General features: G+C 42.5%; 1 protein-coding gene across 1 annotated transcript; it reads right to left on the reverse strand.

Moving 5' to 3' along the window:
• Positions 1-12,277: 12,277 nt before the first annotated feature.
• Positions 12,278-18,742, reverse strand: IL27 (interleukin 27). The gene is made up of 4 exons (XM_073635125.1): positions 18,724-18,742; positions 16,699-16,865; positions 14,891-14,989; positions 12,278-12,542 (listed from the first exon to the last, which is right to left on the reverse strand). Exons 1-4 carry the CDS (start codon positions 18,740-18,742, stop codon positions 12,345-12,347), a joined length of 483 nt encoding a protein of 160 aa, XP_073491226.1. The 3' UTR covers positions 12,278-12,344.
• Between the last annotated feature and the right edge of the window lie 420 nt (positions 18,743-19,162).

Genomic DNA, 19,162 nt, shown 5'->3' on the forward strand with positions numbered 1-19,162 from the left:
GGTCCTGTTAATTCCTATCAGCACCCCAATGCACCTTGCACCTTGTGCAATATATTAAAAAAAAAGGGCTATGTGCTTCTTTTGTGCAGTTTATACGCATCGAACTGAATATAGGCTGCCCTAAACATGATGCACAAATAGTGCAATAACGCACATGCACTGTTACAACTGCATAGGTGTGAATGGAGCCCAAAAAGGCATCCTCTGAGCTCCAGTCAGTGACTTTTCCTAGGCTCGGATGATGTCATCAGTCTGCTGCAGGCAGGAGGTAGCAATTCCTCAGTCTCCTCTCCTCTAGTGATCTGACTGCAACATGGTAGCTAGTCCATAGGCATGTGCAGGGGGTGCGTCAGGTGTGCCCTAATCACTCTGTGGAGTGCCAATTCCCCCTACTGCCCAGTGCCCCCCCCATGTTGCGTCCCCCCACCACAGTGCTGCCTGCTTCCCTTCTCTCCTCTCCCCCCGGCTGCGGGGGATGAAGAGCGAGGGAAGGGGCTAATCAATATGTCATTTACTGGCCCCTTCCAAGGAGCTGAAGGCCCAAACACCACCACTGACTGTGGCAGTTCCTTGGTGGGTAGGGCTCACGGCTGTACCTACAATGGTCTTAAATAACTACTTCCCTCTGCTAGGTGTGCTGCTGTAGGTGGCAGTGCCTCAATCGCCTCCACGGATGGTACCTCCAATGCAGGCTCTCGACCTCGCTGGCACTGGGGGGGGAGGCGCTCAACCTCGTGGTCCATGGTGAGCCTTGGTGGGTGGGTGCTATCCTCCTCCACCAGGTCTGGAGAGCCTGGGTGTTGTTCTGCAGATGTCTTGGTCACAGTGCAAGTAGCTGGTCTTGCCTAGGGTGCAAAATAGTCTAGCACCGGCCCTGCATGAAGGTAAAAAAAACCTTCAGTGTGCACTTCCCCCCTCAGCTCCCCCATTATACTCACCTGAGCCTGATCTCGATCCAGCGAGGTGCTCAAGAGCAGAAGCTCACCTGGGTCTCTCCCTCCTCATTGGCTGAGACACAGCAGCAGGAGACATTGGCTCCCGCTGCTGTCAATCACAGGCAGTGAGGAAGCAGGGGGGGGGCGAGATGCGCTCTGTGTGTCTTATGGACACACAGAGGCAGCTCAGGAGTGAGCACACTCGAGTGCCCCCAGAGCAGCAGAGGGAGGAGGGGCAGGGGGAGGAGCCAGGAGCGCGCGCAGGGGACCCGAGTAGAGGAAGATCCGGGCTGCTCTGTGCAAGACCACTGCAGAGAGCATGCAAGTAGAACATGTTTGGTATTTGTACAAAATAGAAACAGAGCCTTTAGTATCATTTTAAGGACTTTCTCTGTTTGAGAAATGTGTGAAAATAACATAATCAGGAAGGATTGTGTAACAAACAGATTTCTTCACATTCTATGGCCCTACCACAGCTGTTTTTTAATTGTTTTATATAAATGAACTATAATTGTTTTGGTAATTCCAAAAACTGAACTATAAAATGTTATTTATGATAAACAGGATAATAATAAATGCCAGTGAGGCCGGGGATTGCCCTCCCATAATTCCCTGCACTGGTGTCATTCTTCTAATTAGGATATTTGCAATGCTTTGCATAATTAAGATAGGGAGAGTTACTTCTTGCTGGATATGGAATTTTGTACAAATGTATTTATTTATTATGGGGATTCATACAGCAGCAACAATATACACAGTTCTTTATATATTTTACAGTACTGTGCAAAAGTTTTAGGCAGCTGTGAGAAAAATGCTGTAAATGAAGAATGCTTTCAGAAATAGAAGTGTAGTTTATTTTTATCAATCAACAAAATGGAAAGTAAATGAAGAGAAGAGAAATGCCAATCCAATCAGTATTTGGTGTGACCACCCTTTACCTTCAAACCAGCATCAATTCTTCTAGGTACACTTGCACACAGTTTTTGAAGGAACTCAGCAGGTAGGTTGTTCCAAACATCTTGGAGAACTAACCTCAGATCTTCTGTGAATGTCGGCTGCCTCTAATTCTTCTCTCTCTTCATGTATCCCAGACAGACTCCATGATGTTGAGATCAGGGCTCTGGGGGGGATCATCACTTCCAGGACTCCTTGTTCCTCTTTACTCTGAAGATACTTCTTAATGACATTGGCTGTATGTTTGGGGTTGTTGTCCTGCTGCAGAATAAGTTTGGGGCCAATCACACTCCTCCCTAATGGTATGTCATAATGGATAAGTATCTGCCTGTATTTCTCAGCTTTGAGGATACCATTGATCCTGACCAAATCTACCACTCTATTTACAGAAATGCAGCCCCAAACTTGCCAGGAACCTCCACCATGCTTCACAGTTGCCTGCAGACACTCATTATTGTACCGTTCTCCGGCCCTTCACCAACAAACTACCTCCTGCTATAACCAAATATTTTACATTTTGACTCATCAGTCCAGACTACCTGCTGCCATTTTTCTGCAATGTTTTCCTGCATAGTTGAGTCACTTGTTTCCACGTCAGAGGTATGGCCTTTTGGCCACAATTCTTCCATGAAGACCATTTCTAGCCAAACTTCTCCAGACAGTAGATGGGTGTACCTGGTTCCTACCGGTTTCCACCAGTTCTGTGCTGATGGCACTGCTGAACATCTTTCGATGCACAATGAGTTTTCCATCTGCAGTATTAAGTTTCCTTGGCCGATCACTGCGTCTATGGCCCTTAACATTGCCCGGCTCTTCAAAAAAAAGAGCTTGAACAGCACACCATAAAACCGCATTCTGCTTTGAAATCTTTGCCTGGGAGAGACTTTGCTGATGCTGTATAACTACCTTGTGTCTTGTTGCTGTGCTCAGTCTTGTCATGGTGTATGACCTGTGACATCAAACTGTCTTCCACAACCTCACCTTAGTAGCAGAGTTAGGCTGTTTGTCACCCAGTTTCAAGCCTCCTACACCACTGTTTCTGTTTCAGTTAAAGTGGTTGTAAACCCTTTACAACCACTTTTTACTACAGGTAAGCCTATAATTAGGCTTACCTGTAGCTACACTGGATATCTCCTAAACCTGCATGGTTTAGGAGATATCCCATGTATTTGCATGTGCCGACGTCATCGGCACATGCGCACTTGCTTCAGTTAGTCTGTGCCGTTACCGGTGGCTCCCGCGCACAAGCGCGGGAGTGATGTCATCGCGGCTCCGACCAATCACAGCACCAGACCCGCTATACCCTGAAGTAACCCCCGGGTTCACTGTCGGCAGCCGGAGCGGTGAACGAGGATCGCTGCAGGGGCTTCAATCTCAGGTAAGTAATTCATAATGAGCTAGTATGCTATGCATACTAGCTCATTATGCCTTTGTCTTGCAGGTTTTTGTTTTTCTTTTTGGTTTTTATTTTTAGGGTTTACAACCACTTTAATGACTGTGTTTCAACTTTCATATGAAATTGATGATCATTACCACCTGCTTGGTATAATTGGTTAATCATACACCTGACTCTAATCCAACAAAATCCCTGACTTTGTGCAAAGTGTACAAAGTGTGCAAGTGTAAGAATTGATGTTGCTTTGAAGTCAAAGGGTGGTTGCATCAAATATTGATTTGATTTAGGTTTGTATCTCTGTTCACTCACTTTGCATTTTGTTCGCTGATACAAAAATAAACAATTTAAATCTATATTTTTGAAAGCATTCTTACTTTACATTTACAAAAAATTTTCAAACCTGCCTAAAATTTCTGCATAGCACTGTACATTCACATCAGTTGCTGCCCTTGAGAGCTTGCAATCTAAGATGCCTATCTCACATTCATACATACTAGGGCCAGTTTGGACAGGAGCCACCTAATCTACCAGCATATCTTTGGAGTGTGGGAGGGAACCTTATTCAATAGAACCTCAGTCTTTGGGGTTCACCCCCTGGGTCTCGTTTATTTCTGTAGTGTGAGTGATCAAAAACATGCCTGGGAATGGCTAAGTGTACTGTGTCTGGGACCACCTGGAAGATGTGGACCCAGGCATGGTTCTCTTGTGGTCTGGTGTGATCACTTAAAGCCACCGTGGCTAGCTCAGTAGATGTACTCTATCTAATCAGGTTCAATCCTTATGTTGATTCACAAACCAAGAAACAAGCAGATCTTGTAACAATAATAGCCAACAGTCCATGTTTAAAACAAATTGTTGACGCCTTTCTATACCAAAACTGAAAGTGAATATTTTTTTTCTGGCAATATTAAACGGCTTCTGTTTTGTCAGCACAGTGCTACAAGATGTATACTATAAAAATCAAGATGGGGATGTTTTATGTTTTTATCATCACATGTGGTCAGACAGAATTTCCCTCTTTCCTCTCGATGACTCAGAACGTAGGTTGTATTCCTAGCATCTTCTACCAGGGATCTTCCAATACTTCCTTTCTAGTAAACACTGGAGTACTTCCAGGGCACGGGTATAGCAGAAACTTGAGAGTGAAGGGCATAAGGGCTAAAGGGTCAATCTTCCCAAATCTGTAGTATCAGTTCTCTGTGACGGCTTACAGGATGACTCATTTTCACTGGTTCTCAGGCTTCCCTGAAGACCTCAGTGATGAATTCCCTGAAGCCAATTTTTCAACCTATCCACCTGCACTTATGACAAGGGGCTTTAACTCTCTCTTATCACATTATGAAGTCCATGAAAAATAAAACACCAGTGGGGAAGTCAGCCAAATGAAGGGTGTAAGGCCTAAAGGGTCAGTCACCACAAGACCGAAGTATCATTTTTCAGTGATGGCTTACAGGGTGACTCACTTTCACTGGTTCTAAGGCTTTTTGAAGACCTCAATGATGAGATCCCTAAACCCACCTTTCCAACTGGTCCACCTGCCCTCATGACAAGGGCCTTTAACTCTCTCTATTCACATTGGGAATTCCATTAAGGATAAAACACCAATGGGAAGTCAGCCAAATGAAGGGTATAAGGCCTAAAGGGTCAGTCATCCCAAGACCGGAGTATCAGTTTTCAATGATGGCTTACAGGGTGACTCACTTTCACTGGTTCTCAGGCTTTTTGAAGACCTCAATGATGAGATCCCTGAACCCAATCTTTCAATAGTCCACCTGCACTCATGACAAGGGGCTTTAACTCTTTCTGTTTACATTATAAAGTCCATGAAGCATAAAACACTAATAGGGAATGCAGTCAAATGAAGGGTATAAGGGCTAAAGGGTCAGTCATCCCAAGACTGAAGTATCAGTTTTCAGTGACTGCTTACAGTATGACTCGCTTTCACTTTTCAGGCTTTTTGAAGACCTTTAGTGATGAGAACCCTAAACCCAACCTTTCCAACGGGTCCAACTACAGTCATAACAGGGGCCTTTAACTCTCTCTTTTCACATTATGAATTCCATGAAGAATAAAACACCAATGGGGAAGTCAGCCAACTGCCCCTAACTGAAATGTTATCTTTGGATAGAAGAACTCATAAAAGTTTTTTTTTGTCCATTCAAGTGACAGATTCCCTTCATAGCCCTTTCCTTCTTCCATTAATACTTAACTTTACCACGCTCCCCCACCATTCCATGTGCCAACCAAAGATCTTTGAAATACTCGATACTTCCAGGTGTGGAGGAGCATGTCATTTTCTTCTAATCCAAAGATTCGGTGCTGGGCACTCAAGCACCCAATTACCAGACCTGAGCACTGTCAGCTGTGCGGGATGGATCTTTAGTCCTATGAAGCCCTAACACAGATGGACTCTGAGCTTACTAATTCCTTTTAACTATACCAAGGTAAAATGGGAGCACTGGGAAGAAATCAACGGAAATACCTTTCTGGGTTATCAAGCAAACCTGTCACATTTCCCTGAAAGTGCAAAGTGACCAGTTCACTTTAAACCCCTACTATAACACCACAGTTTACATAAAATGTTCTGTCTTTTTTTTATCCAATGAGCCTAAACCATTACAAAACAAATTAGCACCATAACTACAAACCAATCCAAGATTTTGAGATGCAGCTTATTTTATTTTACTTAAAAATAATACAAAACATATATTAGATAAATAACATATAAAAAATATAAATAGCAGTTATAAAAAAAAAATCACACCAAACAAATGTAACAGACACTTAAAGTACAGCAAATGATATATATATATATATATATATATATATATATATATATATATACATATACATACACATACATACACGGTATATAAATATATATATATTTTCAACTGTTTTTGTTTTGTTTTTCAAAAATTCCCTTTGTTTTTTTTTGATAAAGTACATCTTGCAAACAATAAAACTGTAAACATAAATAAAATTTTTTGTTTTGCACAGGTATAGATCCCAGTGGAACATGAGATTCAATTGTTCTTCCTAGCCCTCTGTAGATCCCTATGTAGATCTGCTGATTCGCTCATGTGTTATTCGCTGTCCAGTTATTCTCTTTTATAGCGTCAGGAAGATCAAGAGTCCATGTATGGAATACTTGTCTCTGTAACAGAACCCTCGCTTCCAGAATTATGGTAACAATGTAATGGTATCAGCTCATTTAGAATGAAACATTACTCATTTATTTCCAATAAGGGGAAGATGTTTAAGCTAAATAAATTCCACACTGCATTGTGCAATGCCCAGAGTTTCAGGCTCGTGAAGTTCCCATACAAGCCCTGGGACGGTTTTTACACTTTTGAATCTTTTCCATGAGAACTTTGTTGTTGGGTTAGAGCTTGTCCAACATCACGCACGCTTGGAGGAACAAACGTCATTATATTCCTAATAAGGACATATTTTTTTAAAAATTGGAAGATCTTTTTTTTTTTCTTTTTTTTTTATAACATTTCAATATTTTTGGGATGTATTTGAGCAGAGACTGAGAACCAGGCTTTCTCGTCCACATGCCTGACCTCACAAATGTGCTTCTGGAAGAATAGTGTAACATTCCCATAGACACACTCCTAAACCTTGTGGACAGCCTTCCCAGAAGAGTTGAAGCTGGTCTAGCTGCAAAGGGTGGGCCAACGCAATATTGAACCCTACGGACGAAGACTGGGATGCCATTAAAGTTCATGTGCGTGTAAAGGCTGGTGTCCCAATACTTTTGGTAATATAGTGTAGTTTACGAGGTACAGGACGGAAAGAGTTAATCAGCACGCATGGGGCTATGTGCTTGGCGGGACTCTTCAACCCTACACATAGTGAAGCTCATCTCTAAATCAGGGAACTGCCTTAATGTTTGATTCTTTACATACTTGCAGTCTACGCCTAGTCCTGGGCAGTGATAAGTGGGCCAACTCAATATTGAACCCTACGGACTAAGACTGGGATGCCATTAAAGTTCATGTGCGTGTAAAGACAGGCGCCCCAATACTTTTTGGTAATATAGTGTATGTGAAGAGATAATCTACCATGGAAATACTGTAAACAACAAATAGTGCACACCCTTTGGGCTTTCCTTGATTGCTCATCACAGTCTATACCAGGGATATGCAATTAGTGGACCTCCAGCTGTTGCAGAACTACAAGTCCCATGAGGCATAGCAAGACTCTGACAGCCACAAGCATGACACCCAGAGGCAGAGGCATGATGGGGCTTGTAGTTTTGCAACAGCTGGAGGTCCACTAATTGCTTATCCCTGGTCTATACAATCTTTTAAGACTGGTAACACTGACTTTTTTAAGATTGCCAATCACAAAATTATTTTTAACCAGTATAGTTACATCTTTTCTTTAATATTGTGAAAGAATGCTACTGAAAGGATATGGTGATGCAAATCCAGATACCTCTGACTCTCTGCCAGGGTTTGCTTGCAGTATGACATCCTAAAATGTCACTTAGTAAGCTCTTGTTGGATGGATCACAAGAGAAGTAAATTGGGAACGGAAGTGCCAAACCATGATATTGAAGCCAAAAGTTTTTTCCAATGATAGATTTTTTGCAAAGCCAAAATGTTTCAGGGGCAGTACCTCTACCCCCTTCATCGGGGTTTAAGATAGCCTTTCTCAACCTCTTTACACCAGAGGAACCCTTAAAATAATTTACAGGTCCCAGGGAACCCCTGCTAAAATAATTTCATCAAGGGTCATTGAGAAAAATGCCTCTTACATTGGTGGTCAATGGGAAGGATTTCCCCTACGGTGGTGATCATGAGAAGAATGCTCTTTAAATTCCTGCTCAATGGGAAGAATGCCCCTTACATTGGTGGCCAGTGGGAAGAATGCTCCTTACATTGGTGGCCAGTGGGAAGAATGCTCCTTACATTGGTCGCCTTTAGGAAATATGCCTCTTACATTGGTGATCAGTGGGAAGAATGCCCTTTACATTGGTGATCAGTGGGAAGAATGCTCCTTACATTGGGAGTCAGTGGGAGGAATGCTCCTTGCATTGGTGGCCAGTGAGAAGAATGCTCCTTACATTGGAGGTCAGTGAGAGAGAAATGCTCTTTACATTAGTGGCCAGTGGGAAAAATGTCCCTTACATTGGTCGTCAGTGGGAAGAATGCCCCTTACATTGGTGGTCAGTGGGAAGAATGTCCCTTACACTGGCGATCAGTGGGAAGAATGCCCCTTACATTGGTGGCCAGTGGTAAGAATACTCTTTACATTGGTGGTCAGTGGGAAGAATGCCCCTTACATTGATGGTCAGTGGGAATAATGTATTTTACATTGGTGGTCTGTGGGAATAATGTATTTTACATTGGTGGTCAGTGGGAATAATGTCCCTTACATTGGTGGTCAGCGGGAAGAATGCATTTACATTGATGGTCAGAGGGAAGAATGCCCATCATATTGGTGGTGAGTGGCAGGGATTCCCCTTACAGTGATGATCAGGGAGAAGAATGCTCCCTATATTGTGGTCAGTGGGAAGAATGCCCTCCCCTTTACATTAATGGTCAGTGGGAAGAATGTCCCCCCCCCATATCATTGGTGGTTAGTGGAAAGAGAACCCTCTTTAAAGTGGTGGTCACAATGCCACCCTTACAGATAGCTAAAAAAAAAAGATAGTTTTTGTCATGCTGTTGGCTCTGTCAAGTGCATTCATGGCTTTGGACACATAACCTTTTGCAGAAATCAACACAATGAAGCTACAACTCGAGGAAACCCTAGCAAGCTCTGGAGGAGCCCTACCATGCTATAGAAGCCTGGTTGAGAGTTGCTGATTTAAAAGAATGAAAAAAATATAGTGCATGTGAACTCAAGAGTCGGTACATACCGTAGTTGGATGTTGTTGGAGTGTTAGGAGTTTGCACAGCATACATCAGAAGTTAGTTCAACCTATACTGACTTTTGAATCCACATACGCTGTATCCTGGTTTTATTCTTTTTGGACCTCATGAAGGGGGCAAAATTACAGTTCCTAAAAATGTGTTAGCTTTGCACGCAATCTACCTTTGGAATAAACTCATATTTAGACTTGACTCCTATGGTGTGGCACTTCAATTCTAACTGTACTTGTCCCTATCATAACCCAAGGTGATCATGGAACGCCTTCAGTGTGCAGAAGCTCACAGTTCAATATTAAGGTTCTTTATATTTACACCTTTGCAATACTTTAGGATGGCAAGAATAATATAAAGCAAGCATATACTGTATAGAACCCTGAGGATTCCAGCACCTCATATTCACTTTCCCCATGGATCATAGGATGACGGTGTCCGCATGAGACGGGCCATGAATAACATAGAGGCGACTCTTGTCAGATATTCAATGGATCCACCCAGGACACCATGGTGCCATCTGGATTTCCAATACCTAACCTTTAGGTAATGTTCCATTACAGCATTTAAAAAGCTGAAATATTAAAACAGTACTGACTGGTTAAAGGTTAACTTGTGATTGGACCTCTTGTGGCTGCAAAAAGCAGCCATCAATCAGAATTCAGTAGAAAGAAAATGAAACATACCCACAAGTCATCAAACCATACTGGCATATTAAAAACATACAACAATGTATTACTTAGACCACAAATGGTTTGCCGATGTGGGAGATCCTGTCCCTTAAAGAGGGACAGGATCAAGATCTGAAGATCATATGAAAACATGCGATCCAGTGTATTTTCTTACAATAAATAAAAATAAATACAAAAAACTATAAAAAAAAGTCACGAATACTCTCAGGAGGCATTACATTGTAACGGAATTGTTTGCTGGGAGGATGACTAGATACATAGGGGCCTCATGGTCCTGAAGGAACTTATATTACTGGTGCCTACAGCAGCCAATGAGATTCCCCTAGTTTGTGTTTTCACTGAGGTATAAGAGAATGAAAGGGGGTATGTAATTGGCTGCTATAGGAGTGGCAAAACGTGTGTATACTATAGTATAACCAACAAGGATTTACATTCAGGCCATGAGGTCCCAGTATAATCTAGATAGCAGCAAATGAATCCAGTTTAAACACTGGGCGTAGTACATACCCTCTGGATGACCGAAGTCCCTATATTTCTCTCCCAGCTCCTGGTCTCATAAGCCTTGGCAGCATCGCTTCTATCACATATAGCGTCTTTGTCAGTATTGTGGTTTTTGGTTTGGGCAGTAAACATTAAAAAAAAAAAAAAAAAAATGGACCCAGAAAAGTGGGTCACCCGATTGCAAAAGGCTCCTTTCTTTTAACCTCTGAAGCGCAGCAGAGCTGTGTATTCCCTTACTGCCCGAAACAAGGCCCGTTCCAGGCTACGAAGGGCTCGGTACATCTTGACACGGTTGCACCAGTCGTTGCCGTCGGCTGGAGGGTCATGTTGTTTCAGGGGTTGTGGAGGGTCAATTCCAAGAGACATCATCTATGGAAGAAAAATAGGTTACGTTAAATTACTGTTACAAGACCCCAGCCTTTTTCATCTAGTACAGTTAACTGGCCAGTTTTGTTGGACTTTAAGTGTAGCAGCAAATGTTCGTTAAAGCCTAACTGAACATAACTTCAGTTTAAATCCACTAAATACATGCCAAGCACATCAAAACCAAAGGAGTTCAAGGTTTGTTTTCTTTAGAAAGCAGCCACAGTCTGAGTAGAAAAGCCTGTCCTCTGCCAGCATGCTTCAAGATGGGCCCTTGCTCTCTCTGAAGAGGCTCGCCATACCTCCTGCGAGTCTCCAATCAGAAGGGAGCATGAGCTTTGCTGACTGCACTGCAGAGCTATAGGTTTTAGTTAGCAGGGGGCATGCCTGATCTGTGCAGAGAGACAGAGATGATTGTGAAGTGGAAAATTTAAAAAGTTTAAGCAGATTTGCAACATCTTTTTTACAGCAAAGGGAATCATTGGTACATCGACCATTATTTGTCCACAGACTGACAACTAACCAATGGTTGTCTGTAGACTGATAAGTAACCATCGGTTGTCTGTAAAACAACAACTAACCATTGGTTTTCTGTAAACCAACAACTAGCCACTGGTTGTCTTTAGACCAACAACTAACCACTGGTTTTCTGGAGACCAGTGTTTCTCAACTCCAGTCCTCGAGGTGTCACAACAGGTCATGTTTTCAGGATTTTCCTCAAATTAAACGGCTGTGGTATTTCTAAGGCAGTGAAATTAATCAAATCACCTGTGCAAAATAATGGAAAGCCTAAAAACATGACCTGTTGGAGAGCCATGAGGACTGGAGTTGAGAAACACTGCTGTAGACCAACAACTAACCACTGGTTGTCTTTAGACCAACAACTGACCATTGGTTGTCTGTAGACCAACAACTAACCATTGAATGTCTGTAGACCAACAACTAACCATTGGGTGTCTTGTAGACCAACAACTGTCCATTTTCTGTTCGCAAACTAAAGACTGACCATTGGTTTTCAGTAGACTGACAATTGACCATTGGCTGTCTGTAAACTGAAAACTGATCATTGACTTTCCGTAGACTGACAACTGACCATTGGTTGTCTACAGACTGAAAGCTGAATATTGGCTGTACATAGACTGACAACTCACCATTGCTTGTCTGAAGACCAACAACTAGCCACTGGTTGTATTTAGACTGTCAACTGACCATTGGCTGTGCGCAGACTGAAAACTGACCATTTGTTATCTGTAGACTGACAAATGATTGTTGGTTGTCTGCAGACAAAAACTGACCATCGGCTGCCCGTAGACTGAAAACTCACCATTGGATGTCTGAAGACTGACAACTGAGAATTGGATGTCTTAAAACTAACTTACTATTGATCTAATAGAACAGCACTTGGTCATATAGATCACAATTAATTAAAGCTATAAACCTTTAAAATAGTTTTGTATCAGAGATTTGTGCAGCAGATGAAGGCATATCAACAATATAAGACTACATTGAGAAGTATGAGCTGCTGACGGGCCCTTGGAACCAGGCTGTGCTCCCGGAGTCAATATAAATGTAAAACCTTTATGTTCAACCATCACTATAAGAATATTATTACAGATGCCATTTGTCATGTGTACATGGAGCTACTAACCTGCTGTTTGATGTGATGGAGAAGGTCTCGAAGGTCAATGCGAAATTTGCTGACCGTCGCTCTTAAATTTGGAGCTTCATCTTCCTCTTGTTTTTTCTCCCATTTCTCCAGATGCTCCAAATATACAGGATATATGTGTAAAGCCTGGCTCAGAACCTGGAGCCGGTCACCTGTCTAAGAAGGGTAAAGGGGTCAGCAACTGAGGAAAACATCAAGTGAAACACTTATGCCCCGTAAACACGGTCGGACATTGATTGGACATTCCGACAACAAAATCCTAGGATTTTTTCCGACGGATGTTGGCTCAAACTTGTCTTGCATACACACGGTCACACAAAGTTGTCGGAAAATCCGATCATTCTGAACGCGGTGACGTAAAACACGTACGTCGGGACTATAAACAGGGCAGTAGCCAATAGCTTTCATCTATTTATTTATTCTGAGCATGCGTGGCACTTTGTGCGTCGGATTTGTGTACACACGATCGGAAATTCCGACAACGGATTTTGTTGTCGGAAAATTTTATAGCCTGCTCTCAAACTTTGTGTGTCGGAAAATCCGATGGAAAATGTGTGATGGAGCCCACACACGGTCGGAATTTCCGACAACAAGGTCCTATCACAATTTTCCGTCGGAAAATCCGACCGTGTGTACGGGGCATAAGAAGGGGGATTATGTATATGTTGTGGAAATGAAAGGATTACCATTTTATTTAAAGATTAAAAATGCAATCTCAGCTTTACTTTTTGTAACGTGAGAAAGATATTAAAAGGGTCCTCATTCAGGAACACCAAAAAAATCTTCTCTATTTCACAAGTACATTGATTATATAGTGTAGATAAAGGGCTACCCATAAATCAAAAGCACATGAGGTGTACTCTATTCCCTCCTACCAATACCCTAGTTGCAGGCACACCGATAAGACCCATTGACCACACCGCATACTTGGCACCAGTAAAAAGAAATCTTTTAGGAAAGTGTCGGAAAAAAAATATTTGGAGAAAGGATGCACCAACAGATTTCTTTTGCATACATTCAATGTCCAGCAGACATGAGAAGAACCTTAGGTTGTGCAGCCTATTGAATTAGGGTGTGCACCCTAAAGCTCAAACACATGTGTGTGTGTGTCTACATATATATATATATATGTGGCGCTGGTAGATTTCTAATCTACCGCTTATATGTAAATTTAGTGGGTCATCTGTGCTGTACATAGTTCAAATTTAATCTATGGCAAAATTAGCCTCTGTTCCAGCATTGGCTGTGTTGCGTGCAGTTCCGCACTGTTGCCTGTAGGTGTCGTTGTCACCATAGGTCAGTGTTGGAAAGCAACAAGCTGAAGTATATTCAGTGCTCTTCTTTCTCAGAGGCAAGTTAGCAGAAGTGGTCCGCTGCTGTGCACTCTGGGAGAGGGTACTTAAGGGCAGACGCCATTTTTATTTCTTTTTCACCTGCTGGCCCTCCTGACCTAAAGGTATGTGACGGGGAGTTCTACCTCGTGGCCCTCCAGGCCGGAGGGTTGCGTTGCTGCAGCCGTGCAAGTGGGCCGAGAAGCCTGTCTGGGGCCTACTACTACGGAGATGGTCCTGTGCTGTCTGTCCTGCGGGAAGAAGCCGGACAATTGAAAAGACCCAGGGGAGGACCCGTCTTGGAGATGACCGAGCGGAACGCTGGTATCTCAGGAGGGGCCTGGTGACTCAATTGGAGGATGCATCTTAATCTAATCTATCGCACAAGTACTGCTGGGTCGGCTTAAAGGTTCTGGTACTGTGTTGCTGTTCATCTAAAACTACTATGTCCTGTGGCAGAGGATCGTACAGTTGAATTGTTCTTCTCAAGTCTGTGGCAGAGACTTTTTGTTCGTGCTACACTCCGGCTGCTAGGTCAGTGAGAGAAACCTATCCGGGTGAGCAAAGATTTAATCTTGGACTGAAAGTATATTCGTCCCCGAGATTTAAAGTCCTCAGTGATATAAAGATAAAGGTATTTGAACCTCCCTGCAACTCTTCTTCTACCTCTTTCTTGCTACTTCTTCAAGTTACTTCCTATTAAAGCATTGAAAAAGTACTAAAGTGACTGGTGCCTACATTGTCAGAGACAAAGCTCAACATGGACTCCAAGTTCTGGTATTGGTGAAACTAAAGGTAAAAAGTTGACGGTAACAGCCCGATTTAACTCAGCAGCTCCTTCGGGGGTTAGTGCTACATATATATATATATATATGACTCCAGCACATTGATCTCCCTGCCGCCACATTGAAAGAAAATTTAAAAGCGTAAACACTTATCTTATAGCATAGCCGGCAAGAGGAAGATTTTTCCAATGTTCCTGCCAGCACTCAGAGTGATAATACTAATGTGCATGGGGTGATTAGGGTGTGCCCGGGCACTTCAGGCACACCCTGTGCGCCCGCCTATGGGACAAACATTGCGGAAACAAGTTGGTGAAGGCTATGTCTTTCCAGAATGATGTTCTGGGCAAATTGTAGACCTTCCCAGTAAAAAGAAAAAACACTAACTCACCTGTAACCTTAGCCAGGAGGAAATGTCGATTGTGACAGAAGGGAACATTTGGTCAGTCTCTGAGAAATCCAAGTGAGATCCTGGCAGATTCCATAACCGCTGAAAAAAAGAAAATAATTGGGAGTTTATAACGGATCACAAAAAAAGTGTCAGCCAAAACATTTTATTTTTCATTCTACAGTAGGTGTGGAACCTCTGTGAGATACGTATTCAGTACTGTTAGAAGAATTTTCTTCCCTTCTGGTATGGTTAGTAAACTTCTGAGTATTGCAATGAGCTTGCCGGCAGGTAAACTGGGGTACTTTCGCTTTATATTATTATGGACAATCCATAAAGGGTACACAAACAGAATTTTTTTTTTTTTTTTTTTAATTAAAGGGTTAGAACCCTACCTTCCTGACTGGTTACCAAGTTAGAGAGTAAGGCTGGGTTCACACCATTGCAAATTGGATGCGGGTTTCGCATGAAAGGAGATTGTGACTGGCTCTCTATGGAGCCGGTTCACAAATCTCCGGGGTGGCTGCGGAGCAGCTTGCACAGGAGTCCTGTTTGTCTTTGTTTCCGGGCTGAATTCAGACAAAGATTCTGCCCTGATTCCTCCCTGAAACGAAGAACACTGCTGCGATCCGTGGCCGTCTGCAGTGTGAACCCAGCCTAAGGGCCCTTTCACACTGGGGCGGGGGGCGGCGTCGGCGGTAAAGCGCCGCTATTGTTAGCGGCGCTTTACCGCCGGTATTCGGCCGCTAGAGGGGCGGTTTAACCCCCCACTAGCGGCCGAGAAAGGGTTAAAAACCACAGCAAAGCGCCTCTGCAGAGGCGCTTTGCCGGCGGTATAGCCGCGCTGTCCCATTGATTTCAATGGGCAGGAGCGGTGAAGGAGCGGTATACACTCCGCTCCTTCACCACTCCAAAGATGCTGCTAGCAGGACTTTTTTTCCCGTCCTGCTAGCGCACCGCTCCAGTGTGAAAGCCCTCGGGCTTTCACACTGGAGACAAAGCAGTGGCACTTTCGGGTCAGTTTGCAGGCGCTATTATTGGCGCAATAGCGCCTGCAAACCACCCCAGTGTGAAAGGGCGCTAAAGGAAAATTTCCCCTCACCTACCACCACTGGTTTTACCAGACAGGAAGGGAAAGATTTACTAAATCTGGAGAGTGCAACATCTGGTGCAGCTCTGCATAGAAACCAATCAGGCTCCAGGTTTTATTGTCAAAGCTTAACTGAACAAGATGAAGTTAGAAGCTGATTGGCTACCATGCACAGCTGCACCAATTTCTGAGTACAGTATTTTAGAAAATCTCCCCCCGTAGTCATAAGAACAGTAAGTGAGGTGAATCTGTCTAATGGAGCCCCAATTAGCAGTATAAAATAAATGGAATTATAAATCCCTTTTTACTCTTCCAAAATGAAAAAAGTTTTGGCCAGATATACATTTTAAACAAAAACCTGACAAATGAGAAAAGGCGATATCAACAGGTAAAGGTTCAAGATTTTTCACAAAAGAGTACTTCATGCGTTCAATATTATTTTAGCTAGTAAATTCACCTTTATCTGCCTGCTACAAAGTTCTCATGAATGTACAGACAGCAAAAAAAAAAAAGCAAAAGCTCTAACTCTTCCACATTCTATCCAAAAAAAGAGGAGTTTTATTTTATATCAGACAAGGAGAAAACTCCAAGCTACAGTTCCAAGAAGGTAGGCTGGTGAATAAATGTGGAAAGTCCAACCCAGGCACAAAAGAGAGAGAGAGAGAGTAGACAGACTGATTTTGCAAACTTGACTAAGGGAAATATGATTGGAAACACTTACATAGGTATGAGACAGAAACCTGCTATCCTTCAGAAGCTTCCTGGAGAGAATTAAGGTCTTGCTGAAGTCATCCACTTGGCTCTTTGATGTTGATGTGCCAGTTACAGGAGCTCCATCTGCTGCCCAGCACCAAACAAGACCACCAAGTAGGGGAAGCCACAATGCACCTGCAAGGAGCATAAAAAGGTTTTACTTACACAATAGAAACTTTGAATTCACCACTGATATTCAATAAAACATTTAAGGTTCTTTGGCATACTTTAAGCAGGTCCCCTACATCTTTAGCTCTCAGACTATTTTAGAAGCGCTTGCACTTTGGCGTTCGTCTCTCGTGTTTTCCCAAGCTTTTCCCCTCCAACTGCTCTCTCTATAAAGTAGCTGTCTCATCTCACTCAAAGCCGATTTTGCAAGTCACTTTCTGGGTAGTTTTAAATTGGAAACCTCTGAATTTCCTTCCTCGTGAGAGAAAAAAACACAAACCGGGTGACACAATGAAGTAATCCAGACACTAGCTAACTGAACAACAACAAACTGACCACAGACACAATTATCAGAACTCACACGAGTCTACTGACGAAAAGTAACGTGATGGTGAGACCAATCTAGTTATTATTTGCTCATTCATATCCCTAGTTTCTACTACAGTAAGCTCTGTATAGCTATGCCTCCTTATCTTTATCTTGGTTTAATTGTCCTTTAGCCTCATGCAAAAAAGCTACAGCTTTTTATTACTCAAATTTCATAAACGTAATGCAAAAAAAATTGATTGTGCCCAATTTTTAGGTGCCCAAGTGTTAGTGTGTGATTGTTCTGAATCCCACAAGTCCCTGTACCATTGTTCTGACAATTTAAGTGAGATACTGTTCTAAGGGGTAGAAAAACTAAAACTGAAGCACTCAGAATCTGATGCAGCCATGCATGATAGTCAATCAGCTTGTTCAATTAAGCTTTGGCAATAAAACCTGGAAGCTGATTGTTTTCTATGCAGATCTGCACCAGATTTTGCACTCCCCAGTTTTAGTACATCAACCCCACAATGTCATTGTTCTGGACCCCAGTGTGTTTTAAGGATCCTTGTATCAGTAGGTGCTGGTCCCCTAATTATTATTAAGCCATTATTCTTAGCTGACATTATGTCTTTGTTCTGGATCTCAGATAATAAGCTTATTATTATTCTGATAGTGTCAGTTTGTTCCACAGATATGGAACCCAAGCGCGGATGCACCCTTATCTCCAAGTGATAGTTTGTCATTGTTCTAAAACCTATGTGTCAGTTTTCCATTGTTCTGGAACCCATGTGTGAGCCTGTTATTGCTCTGGAACCCAAGTGTTAGATTGCTCCAGAACTTCAAGCATCAATGTGCCATTGTTCTAGAACCCCAGGTATTAAGGTGCCACCCTTCTGGTACTCCCATTACAGGCAGTTAAATATTGAGTTGTTGTCACACCAGCTATTCAGTATAACCTCTTCCCAATTTTTGATTAAAAATTGCCTTAAAATGTGTTTAATGCCTGCCCAATGTGGTACTATTGCCCCCCCCCCCCCCCGTGAGTTTAGAGGGAGTAATTAGCAAATATATATATATATATATATATATATATATATATATATATATATATATTAAAGGACGATCCTATGGGTAAACAGTCAATTTTCCTAAACACGTATAGCTGTCTGTGATCTCCACAGAATAGTCATTATATCAGGGTTTCTCAACCAGGGTTCCGTGGAACCCTTGGGTTCCTCCAGAGGTTGCTAGGAATTCTTTGAGAAATGAGTAATTTCTGCCTCTCAGATAAGTTCCCCCTGTCACCATTGATCTCTTTAGCTATCTGTAAGGGGGTAATTCTTCCCAATGACCACAAGTGTAAGGAGCATTTTCCCTACTGACCATCACACTAATGTATCAGGAGTTGTAGATATAGTAAATTTTTAGTAGGGGTTCCCTGAGCCCGGAAATTTTTTTTAAGGGTTCCTCTGTGTCGAAAAGGTTGAGAAAATTGCCTTAGATAGTATCTTCCTACCTGGTATGAGCTTGTTCATCTTGGCTGAGGGTGTGAGCTATGTCAAGTGCTGCTCCTCTGCTCTCTGTCTACTGCTAGCACCATCCCTGGGATTTTATATTTGAACCCCTCAAAGCTTTCAATTTCCAAATGAAACTCCTTCCTGAGGCAGAAGGGATTTCCCTCTACATTTGCTACTCTTTTGTCTTGGGGTTTCCTAAACTTCCTATTTGCTCACTATGAGACAGTCGAGAATTAAAGAAACTCGAATTTAAGGAGAAGTTACATTTTTGTTTGTATTACAAGTTTGTATATTTACAAACTGTCAATGAGGAAACCATTAAAGAATGCTGTTTCAGTGCAGAAACCATCTAGACATTGGTTATTCATGTTTAAGAGTTTTTAAAGGCACACTCCAGCTGAATATTACAATTTCAACATTTTAATCCCATTTATTTGT

The sequence above is a fragment of the Aquarana catesbeiana genome, linkage group LG06, assembly GCF_042186555.1.
Source record: "Aquarana catesbeiana isolate 2022-GZ linkage group LG06, ASM4218655v1, whole genome shotgun sequence".
In the NCBI taxonomy this organism is placed as follows: Eukaryota; Metazoa; Chordata; class Amphibia; order Anura; family Ranidae; genus Aquarana; species Aquarana catesbeiana.

What these genes read in the sequence shown, in the direction of transcription:
- IL27 (XM_073635125.1), bottom strand. An exon ending in GGTTTCTGTCTCATACCTAT is followed by an intron (nt 14,990 to 16,698) that starts GTAAGTGTTTCC and finishes TCTTTTTTTCAG; the next exon opens with CGGTTATGGAATCTGCCAGG. An exon ending in CCTCCTGGCTAAGGTTACAG is followed by an intron (nt 12,543 to 14,890) that starts GTGAGTTAGTGT and finishes TACCCTTCTTAG; the next exon opens with ACAGGTGACCGGCTCCAGGT.